The 11,149-nt window shown below is 43.1% G+C and overlaps 1 protein-coding gene and 1 long non-coding RNA gene across 2 annotated transcripts; one reads left to right on the top strand and one right to left on the bottom strand.

Moving 5' to 3' along the window:
• The first annotated feature begins 183 nt into the window (after positions 1-183).
• Positions 184-7,256, top strand: HINT3 (histidine triad nucleotide binding protein 3). The gene is made up of 5 exons (XM_083497973.1): positions 184-1,062; positions 2,600-2,717; positions 4,163-4,232; positions 4,794-4,920; positions 5,543-7,256. Exons 1-5 carry the CDS (start codon positions 868-870, stop codon positions 5,588-5,590), a joined length of 558 nt encoding a protein of 185 aa, XP_083354099.1. The 5' UTR covers positions 184-867; the 3' UTR covers positions 5,591-7,256.
• A 349-nt stretch (positions 7,257-7,605) lies between these two features.
• Positions 7,606-11,089, bottom strand: LOC310704497. The gene is made up of 2 exons (XR_014524816.1): positions 10,952-11,089; positions 7,606-8,649 (listed from the first exon to the last, which is right to left on the bottom strand). It is a non-coding gene; the product is annotated as an uncharacterized lncRNA (long non-coding RNA).
• Positions 11,090-11,149: the final 60 nt, after the last annotated feature.

Below are 11,149 nucleotides of genomic sequence, written 5' to 3' on the forward strand. Positions count from 1 at the left end.
CCTCCACACATAGGATTCGTATTCAACATCTTGCAAGGTAAGCAGCCCTTCCACATTGTGAAGTGCAGTCCTATGACCCATTTATTAAGAAACGAATTCAACTGAGTTTAATGGGATTTATTTCCAAGTAGGCAGGGGAACTGGGGTCTTAATCTCCTTTTCCACTCATAGCAATTTTGCTTTAATTTTGGTGACGAAGAAAGAGAACGGGGTAGAAATGCAACAGTAAACAAAGAGAGCTTGTCTTTTGTTCGTTCTCTTTTTGCTCATTTGCCCAATCCATGGCAATGTTCATTCTGTTGGGCAGGCACAGGGTTTTGCCCCTTTCTCTTTTGCCTCTCGCGCCCAGTCCCTAGACATGTTACTTGCCCCTTTACAGTACAGTACTGCAGGATTATGGCCCTTCCTCTCTGTGCACTACTAGGCAAAAACTCTGGTCCACCACACCCTGACTACCTCTTGCTTAGACTACTAAAATATTCCGTTCTCTGCTCTTCCGTTGCTTCCCGTCTAGCCAATCTACTGATGCCCAAATCATCCCCCTCTCTTGTTGCTCTGATCATGCGACACCACTCCTTCCACTGCTGCCTGCACCTGGTTTCTTGCGCACTCCTGGATCGGGCGCAAACTCCTCGCCCTCGTCTTCCAAGCCCTCCCCGATGATCATCTCTGCATCGCGGCGGCGGCCCGGAGCCCGGGGCGGGGCCAAGGCGAGCGGACCGCCCTCCGCGCCGCAGCCTGCGCTCCGCCTGCGCGCACCCGGGGTCGGCAAAGGGCGGAGTCGCTGGAGCCACTGGGCGGGCCCGTCTCCCGAGGACCGCTCCGCCCCGTTTCCCCGGCCAAAGGCCGCCTGAGAGAAGGATCCCGATGGCCGGCGAGGAAGGAGGCAGCTCGGGCTCGTCTCCGGCGGCGGAGCCCAGTCCCGGCGGCGGAGAGGCTGGCGCGGCTGGCGGAGAGGGCGCTGGAGGCGGCGGCGGCAGCGGCGCTGCCTACGACGGCAAGTGCGTTTTCTGCCGGATCACGCACGGAGAGGAGGCGGGCACGGAGCTGCTGCCTTGCGAGGTGAGGCGCAACGAGCAGAAGGGAGCCGGGCGGGTGCTTCACATCCTCACGTCCAAAGGCTGCAGCCGAGCCGCGAAGTAGAGCTCAGGCTCGGGCTGGAGGCGCATCCAGTGCTAGGGATGGGCGAATGGACTCCAACTCCCATCAGCCCCTCCCAGCGTGGCCAGGAGCCAGGGACGATGGGAGTTGTAGTCCGGCAACAGCTGCAAGGCCGCTTGCTCGCCCCCGCCTTCCCTTCAAATTCTAGCCCCGCTCAGCCAGTTTCCCACGGTGGGCAACCAACCCCCCGTTTTCCCTTGCAGGGCATGGAAGCGAGGAGCCCCACACTCGCTCCTTGCCCTCCTCTATCTTGGCAACTGCCACTGGAGCTGGAGGTTCCATTGAGGTTTTATGGCTAATAGTCATTGATAGACTTAGGTGAGAAACCTTCACCAGGTCTTGCGTGCTTACTCTTTGATTAAAAATAAAATAAGTTATGAATTTGAAGCTTTTAACGCTGCACCATTTCTGGTGCTGTTTGTTCTATGGGTTTTAGGCTCTGTTCCTTGTTTTATATTGTGCTAGGTTTTATGGCTGCATGATTTCTCTTGGGAAACTGCCCAGGAAGCTTTTTCTATGAAAGCTTATTAAATATACAAATAAATTGTGATAGTGAAAAGAAGCATGGCCTCTGGTTTTCAGCCCCAACCCACATTCGGTTGTGGATTTATTCTTAATGTTTGCACACCACTTCTCCTCATAAATACCAGGATCAGTAACCTTAATATAACATAGGTTATTGTTTATATAATGACATCAATAAAATATATGTGCTTCTTAAGCAAAAAGAATGTTCTAACCCCCAATGTGCTAGAAATTTGGGGGTGAAAACATGATTCATTTATCTCAGTCCTTTAAGTGCTAACACACTTCTGCTTCTCTCCCATTACCTCATCCTTTCATCCTTTGCTTTTCACACATCATCCTAATTGTGTTTCCCTCATACATACATCTCTTGTTGCAGCTATATGGTAGTCAGGTTCCCCTCCCCCCAACTTTTCTCCCTGCCTACCTAACCAGGGTTAATGGATAGTGGCATTTATAGAAAGAAAAATAAATGAGTGGGGTTGGCTGATAGTGCTGGAACATGGCTCTGATGGGACTAAAATATAGCCTTCGAAATGTTATTAGGTGTTGCTGCATGGTTTACAAATATTGGCCTACAAAGTGGTCTAACAAATAAGGGCTCCAGTGTTACTTAAGTTATATCCATCAGTCTGTATGAGAACAGATATTACATAGGTGTCGGAAATTGGGGACTGGGACAAACGTTCTTTGTATGCTTAAGGGGATGATACGTCTGAATTCTTCTACTGTTATCTCATAGTTCAGACTGATCATCTGAAAGGCTGAAGCCACTTGCACAATTAATATTGTCGGTTGGTACTAGCTTGCTAGCTTTACTTACTGACATGCATGGCTATCTCAGATGGGTACCTGCAAAACTGTTTCTTACACGACCTGCTATTATCAAGCTTTTCTTCTCTTTATTTTTTAGCATGAAGACTTGGTGTGCTTCAGAGATATCAGGCCCGGAGCTCCACATCATTATTTAGTGGTGCCAAAAAACCATATAGGAAATTGCAAGACTCTAAAGAGTGAGCATATACCATTAGGTAAGTCTGGACCGAGCACTCAGAATACTGGAACTGAAAGTAAATGAATAAAACATAACAACAACAGTGCATTATTGTTGAATGCAATTAGCTGCAAAACAAGGGTCTATATAATTAGCAGTTAGAATGGATCTCAGCTACTGGAGCCCTTGGATCCCATCTGTACTTCCAAGTAATAACAATAATAATTTATTATTTATACCCCGCCCATCTGGCTGGGTTTCCCAGCACACACACACACCCGCCCCACCCTGTTGCTTACCAAGAGGTAGAAGGCGGTAGCTGTGGCAACTTGCTAGCATTCACTTTGGGGAATTGACAAGGAGACATGTCTGCCATCTTCCATCCCATTTTGAAAGTGTCTCTTCCATGAAACTACTTCTAGGGTGGCCACCGACAAAGCATTGGAGTGGATCCTGTCAGATATGGGTCTTAACCAGAGTTTGTGTCATAGATTCTCTAGGTAGCTTTGACCTACCCACATGCCATTTCAACTCTATATATTTGATGTCCCACTCCCTGATGACTCCTGACTGATACCCTGTACCATCCACCCACACCCATTGCTGTGGGGATTTCACAGGACACGGACCACCCACATTTAAGCCTTGCCGCGTATAAAATGACCATGTGTGGTTTTTAATGGAAGCTGAGATCTTTTTGGGATGCTAAGTTCTGTCTGAATGCTTACTCAACTTGCATGGTTTGGCACTGGGGATGGATCCAGCATATTTGCAGCTCCGCTTGGATTGAACTTAATCTGGGAGCCATTACTCTTCCTTACATGCCAGCAGCATATGGCTATGTGGAGCTGAAGACTCCTGTTTCCCCCCATGAATATGTTCTTCAAAACAGTTTTCTTGGTATAAGCAAATCCTAGGCATAGTATATTGGAACTAGTCAGAAAGGATGCCTGAAGACTGGCTGTCCATCACACTTGTTGTGTGCATAGCACCAGTAGTGAACCAAGTAGTGTACAAAACACAGAAAATTGCCCAGTCCTTAAACCTGCATTGGGCAAATTTGTGGGGAGCAGTCTTCATTGTCAGTCAGGTTAGACCTGGGTAGAAAAGCAAGAAAAGGTGAAGGTTGAGAAGGAAAAGAGGAGCTGCTTCAACTTGCATAACCTGTTGTGGGAATTTTCACCATATGGTTATCTGCCCTTTACAGACCCCTTGTGATTCAGCCTGCTTGGGCCTATGTTTTTGTAGGTTACATTATCACTAAGAATAAATGTTAAAATTTGTACATAATATGTATGCTTCTTTATAGCTAAAAAGAGAGGCCCATTATTAAGTTAGCCAGGCTTACTTTGGAATAAATTCTACTGAAATCAACAGAGTTTGCATTAGTTTCAGTTTAGGACTAAGCTGGTAAGAATATAATGCATCGGAAATCTAATGAGCTTTAAATCTGATTTTATTCTTTTCTCCCTGATCTGACAGTGGAAAGAATGATGGCAGTCGGAAAGACTGTCCTTCAGCAGAATAAATTTAATGACTTGAATGACATAAGGTATGTTTCTAGAAAGGGAAGTATATGGTAATGTTCATTATAATAGAGCTGCATAATACATAAGGAAAGTGCATGTACAGTGGTGCCTCGCAAGATGAAAAGAATCCGTTCTGTGATTCTCTTCGTCTAGCGGTTTTTTCGTCTTGCGAAGCAAGCCCATTGACGGATTAGCGCTATTAGCGGCTTATCTGCTGATCGGATCAGCTGATAAGCGGCTTAGCGGCTTAGAAAAAGGGGGGAAAGGGAAAAAAACCAGCAGGAACTCGCAAGACATTGTCGTCTTGTGAAGCAAGCCCATAGGAAATTCGTTTTGCGAAGCACCTCCAAAACGGAAAACTCTTTCGTCTAGCGAGTTTTCCGTCTTGTGAGGCATTCGTCTTGTGGGGCACCACTGTAATTTGGTTATGTTGTATGAAACAATAGCTGGAGGTCTTAGAATTTTGCATTAGTGCGATGCACAGACCTGCTTACTGTTCTAAGTCCTTAAGAGCTTTCACATGCTTCACTCAAAAGAACACTAAGTAGTTGGTAACTGATTCTTTTTCTCCTCCGTTTCTCAAGGATGGGTTTTCACTGGCCTCCGTTCTGCTCAATAGCCCATTTACATCTTCATGTCCTAGCTCCAGCTAGTCAGTTGGGATTCTTGTCCCGAATGGTTTACAGAATCAATTCGTACTGGTTTATAACAGTAAGTATTCCAGTTAGTTTGTTGATCCCCATTTCCCTTCCGCTGCAAAGAAAGAACTGGACACCACCAGTGCAAAACTTTCTGGCTCCCTTTTCTACTTCTTGTGCCGGTGAATTCTAAGATGTTACCATTTTGCAGTCAAAAGGCATTGAGGTGCTGCCATTATTCCATTTCCAAGGCACTGTGCCTGACCCCCAACTACTCCTTTTGAAAAACTTGCACTGTTTCTCCTCTTTTTGTAACTCTCAGCCTTACTGTTTACTGTCTGATATTGAATTAACTCAGTTTGAAATAGTCCTGTCAACTTCTTAATGATGTCTAGATTTTAACTAACTTCATTTAAAGTGTTAGAAGCCACCTTTCATATTTTCTTCATTGTAATAGAAGACACCCCAGGAAAATGGCCTTGCATGGACCCTTTGTAAATGATGCTTCGCGCCCGCCCCCCCTTCTAAAATGGCCTTCCTGAAAGTTGTTACGACAGATGCTTTTGCATCTGGGCTGGCAGTGAGGGAATGGTACTATTGCTCAGTGGTTTCTTTTACTTATTTCCCCAGTTTCAAGGGGGCAGCAAGTAATCTCTGGGAAATATTAACATGCAACATAAACATCTCTTTAACAGGCTGAGCAACTCTTGGAACGCCTGAAGGCTGAAAGTGCTACTATCTGAAAAGCACTTGTTCCAGATCACACATCTCTGTGAACTGTGACTGCTGATTATAGGGTTGGATGTAATTGTTAATATGCCAGGTGTGTGAAAAATGGCACTTGAATCTGCTGCTATACAATGGTTGAACTCATTGTTAAAGAGCGTTGTACAATACATGTCTCAGGCAAATACCTGAAAAAACTGAGCACTTTCGAGAACATCCATATCTACCAATCGGAAAGTAAAAATACCTATCCTTCTCTGAAAGAAAATACTGATTTTGTAAAAAAAGATATAATTAAAGTTTAATATATGCCTCTGGGTTTGACTGTTCTTTGTCTAAACAATGCAAGAGGTTTGTGCCTATACAACACATTAGTGACATTTTTGGCATTGCCATGCTAGTGATAGCTATGATGTCTTGGTGCTAAATCACTTACCGCACACATGTACATGACTGTATGCACAGCAAGAGCTCTTAACAAGCCATTGTGACCAGAGTATGTCTTCCATCTGTACTTATAATGTGCGACATCACACCATTAGTATGTTGGTCTAGGATAAGATTGTTTGAATGTGGACCACTGTAAACAATTGTAACCAGTTAAATGCATGTAATTAAGAATAGCTAGAAGGTGAATTGCAGTGCAAGTTTACACAGAGCAATGCTTTCTTTTTACTTTGTTACTAGTGAAAGATATCCGATATACGAAGTATAAGAGGCTTATGCTGAAACTAAACTTGGAACCATAACTATAACTTTGGATATTTGGGAAATATTAAGCATGTTGGGAGGCATTGCCTACTGTGGGAAACTACCACTATGCAGACAGACCTTGGAATGGTTATTTATTAGTATTTATACAATAGTTAAGTACCCAGAACATCTTACAACAAAGAGTTTGTTAGTATGTGAATTCATGAATATCGCCTGGTTCTGTTTTCTTTAAAATCAAACATAAAGCACTAAACCCATTCTTAAGGGTAGATTATCCAAATCTGTTTATCAAATTTTAGAAGGATATACATTATTCACAGATGTCCCATTTTGACTACCTAAAGCCTTCATCCAAGTGCTCATCAGTAGAGGCATCGGAGTTGCTTATATAGCATACTGCTTGTCCACCTTACATGGCCACAACATTAGCTAAGTCGTCTCTTCCAACAAAAAATATCTTGTTCTTAGTCTACCTCCACAGCCTTAATGTCAAGATTGCAGATGCTTTTAAGACTTGGCATGAAATGGCTTCTAAAGCACATTTCAAATCTAATTGGATTTCTTACTGAAAAATTAACTTGAACAAGCACTTGCCGAAATTGTGCATTCTGGTACCTACTGCATTACTAAAGCAACATCCAATTATTTAGCACAGTTTTACATCGTAGTGTTCAAAGTATGCCAAAATACGATAACCCTTTATGTTCCTTTATGGCTTTAGCATTTTAATCCTCGTATTTGTTGGCATGTATTCGTTTTGATACTTGAGTCTGGATTCTAACTACTGTTGGTTAAAATAATCAACAAATGTCTTCCTTTAGTGGGGTAGTAGTTGTATTTATACCATGTTGAAATGTGTTATGTATGAAAAGCAGTTGTGATTGTGAGTTTATGTACCATTGGAAACATAACAGCAACCTTAATACTGTTTGAAAAAGAAGCTAATAAAAATCAACGAGTAGAGATGAACCTCTTGAATGTTATTGTATCTGAATTTGAGAATATTGTTTGTGAACTGGTACCTTTATATTTCAACATCTCAGGAACTCTATGTATGATAAGCCTGCCATCTAGTCAAACAATGTAACGTTAGTTATAATCTTAAAACATTTTGCCAAACTCATTTGAATGTTTATAGACCATTTCTAAAATCAAACTTTTCTGCATGAATTTGAAACTAGCTACTCTTAAAATAGTTACTCATCTACTTTTCCAAAGTTTGTAATGTTAAAAACATCCATTTTGGAGTGGAAAATGTTGCTAACTGGAAAGTAAGAAATACTTTTAGAATATCAGTGGTGGTACAACAACACTTACCTCAAGAAAATGCTAAATATTTTTAATGTGTTCACATCACTTCCATTTTTTAGCATCTACATTTCCAGTGCCATGACTCGTGTGAAATACATCCACTTTGCAGCCAAACAGATTTCCAGTTCATGTACACTCAGAAGAGTTATCACTCTGTTGTCTTATAATAAGCCCTTATCACATTGCCCTTGTATAGGCAATGACCATGGAGGGGAAAAACATGACAGGTACCGTAAGCCTGCAACTTGCGCAGGGATCACACCTAAAGCCAAAATCGTGTATATTCAAAACACTGTATTCAATGGTGGGTGGAATTGCTGAAGACATTTCTCCCATAACCCGACCTCCTTTCCATTTTCTTTTTTAATTTTCACACATGTAAAAGTGAATGGACACAAGTAAAATATGCATAACTTCTACTTCAATTTTGTTTTTAACCTGTTTCCACCAGATAGCAATTTCTTCATCACATCCTGGCCCGCCGACATTGTTGATTAAGGCTTTTAAAGGAGTTGCCAAATGCCATCATGCTTATCCAACCATCTCATTCAAGTAAGGTGATAACTACATCATCATCTTTTCCTTGCCAAAGCATTTCGCCTTCAAAATCAACGAGGCTGTGCTTCCTTGCCCTCAGTAGGACACCTACTACTTTGTTGGATATAGTTACATATCTGTCAAAGAGCTGTTTAAATGTTATTCTTACTTGTCCATCTTGCCCTCTCTCTCCAACACTACTTATGACCAAGCATAATTCTTCCACTTCCTTGCCTATGTGTGTGTGAGCATCCTTTCCTCTTTGTTCTGTTTTGGAGCCTTCGGGGGGCCTCCCATAGGTGGGATCTCCTCTCTCAGTATGCCGAGTTACTGGCTTGTTGCTGCTGAAGGGGTTCCGTCTCTGATAATCAGCATGAACCTCCGACCAGCTCTGCCAGCCTCTTGCCAGTTCTCCCACAGAGATAAGATCAGTTCTTACAGCTTTGGTACTCTGCATTTTGCTTCCATGTATTGAGGCTGTGACATAACAAAAAGCAGAGCTCTGAAATTGCAGCTGTGGAGACCAAAAAACACACACATTTATTTTAGCCAATTCATATACAGTAGTAGTACCTTGGTTTAAGAAAAGCTTGGATTAAGAATGCTGCAAACCTGGAAGTAGGTGTTTTGGTTTGTAAACTTTGCCTTAGGAGCAGAACATGTTCCACTTCCTGTTGACTCCATTTGTAAATTGAGTCCCTGCTGCTATGGGAAAGCACGCCTTGGTTTAAGAACGCTTTGGTTTAAGAACAGACTTCCATAACGGATTAAGTTCGTAAACCAAGGTACCACTGTACTGTATCAATATTTTTGGTCGTATATAAAGGCATCAATTAATATTGGTAGTAAAACAGCACATATATATTCAAAGGAGTAGGCATGTTAGTCTGATACAACAAAAAACAAGCCTTAGAGCATCTTAAAGAGTAGTTTTTACACATTAAGTCTAAGGTACCACAAGACATTTGCTTGTCATAAATAGTGCTCTAAAGGTAAAGGTAAAGGGACCCCTGACCATTAGGTCCAGTCGTGGCCGACTCTGGGGTTGTGGTGCTCATCTCACTTTATTGGCCAAGGGAGCCAGTGTACAGCTTCCGGGTCATGTGGCCAGCATGACTAAGCCGCTTCTGGCGAACCAGCGCAGCGCAAGGAAACGCCGTTTACCTTCCCGCCGGAGCGGTACCTGTTTATCTACTTGCACTTTGACGTGCTTTCGAACTGCTAGGTGGGCAGGAGCAGGGACTGAGCAACGGGAGCTCACCCCGTCGTGGGGAGTCGAACCACCAACCTTCTGATCGGCAAGTCCTAGGCTCTGTGGTTTAACCCACAGCACCACCCATGTCTCTTAATAGTGCTGTACTTGCCTTCTATTTGTAATAGCAATTCAGATCATACCCAGCCTGCTGCACCTGTTTTCACTGTATAGCTGCATGACCTGAAAGATAAAACAGTAGGCCAACCCTGTACTATCCTTTAGACAAGTTTGGTACTTAGACATAATTATATGCATGTTTATACTGAAATTCACCAAGTTCAATATAGCTTGGGTCCAGTGGGGTAGGATATGGTGGGTGCCATTCCACTTTTCAGACAGACCTATAACCACCCCACATTTGAGGTGGGCATAACTCAGTTTGGCCTAACCATCCCACTTCTGCTTTTCTCCTCACTTACTCCCAAGTTTATATACACATAGGTTATAGGCTCAATACATGTCATTTGGAAGCAGGTCCCTTTATAGTCAATGGTGTTACCAGTGTGCACAGGATTGCACCAACTTTCTTACGTGCTAGATATATTCAAGTGAAAGAATTATGTGCATTTGCTCAAGGTATCACCAAACGTATTGATTGCTTGGTGTGGATCAATGTGCCCTTGGAAAAGCTAACATTATATTTAAATATATGCTTATCTTGTAGAGTTCCTCTTTTCTGTGAGTGAAATTTGAATTGTCACCTCTGTAGCATGCTAATAATTACGATGCATGGTCGACCTCTTTGTAGCACCTTCCTTGATAGAAGTCAGTTAACCAGAGTACAGTCACCTTATTAATTGTCACAAAGGGGTGGTGATTCCTTCTACAGCTGTGCATTTTTTAAGGTGGAAAGCACATACAAGATTCTATCTGAGGTTTCTGTAGGTTTTTAACTACAGAATATGTTCCACTTGATATAAGATGGCACCAGGTATATAAAAACAATTTCCGTAAAGGCTTGTGAGTGCAGTCTTCAAAACCCCTACTTTAATAGGTAGAAAATGGAAACAGACCAACGTCAGCTTAACTATTTGTGTTTCTATAACTCTAGTAAAAGGTTCCAGCACTCCTGCAGTGCAAATTCATTGTACATGAACAGCAGCAAACATTTTCTGATGGGTGCAAGTCCTCAGATTTCTAGAAAATTAGCATGTAGCTAAATGCATGTTCACCAGGTAACTAGTTTATGATAAGCCTGTGTAAAACAGCAGGCGCTCATTTTGTAAGCTGGATTCTTAGCTTTCGCCTTGATCCACACGTATTGCGTGCGCGCCACTGACAGCCGCTGTATTAAGTTTTCAGGCTTTGTAGCCGCTTGCCTATTTGTGCCTCCAAACCATCTACCTCTGCAGCATATTTATCATAAGAAGTCGCACTGATTTCTATGGCGCCGATTCCTACATGCGAACTAAATGCACGTTGCTTGGAATCGCATTTCAAAGCGCTGCATGCAGCTGATGACAAGGATGCATGTCGAGTAGCGGAATGCTACATTCTCTTCCACTCCGCGGTGGAAAAAAGGAGTGTTATAGAAAGGAATTTTTATTGCAAACATCCTCACCTTAATCCCGTGGCGCAGGCTGCGGTCGCTTTTCTAGCACGTATATATAATTGACGGGATCTCCTTAAGGAGAAGAAAGGAAGGAGACACTTCCTGGGGGTCTAAGCGCTGCAGCCCCCTCTCCCGGGCTCCCTCCTCCCGCCCGCCATTTCTTCCCCGGCTTCCCTGCTCCTCCCCTCGCCCTCAAGCGCCGCCTTC

The sequence above is a fragment of the Podarcis liolepis genome, assembly GCF_965112155.1.
Source record: "Podarcis liolepis genome assembly, chromosome: 3".
Taxonomy (NCBI): Eukaryota; Metazoa; Chordata; class Lepidosauria; order Squamata; family Lacertidae; genus Podarcis; species Podarcis liolepis.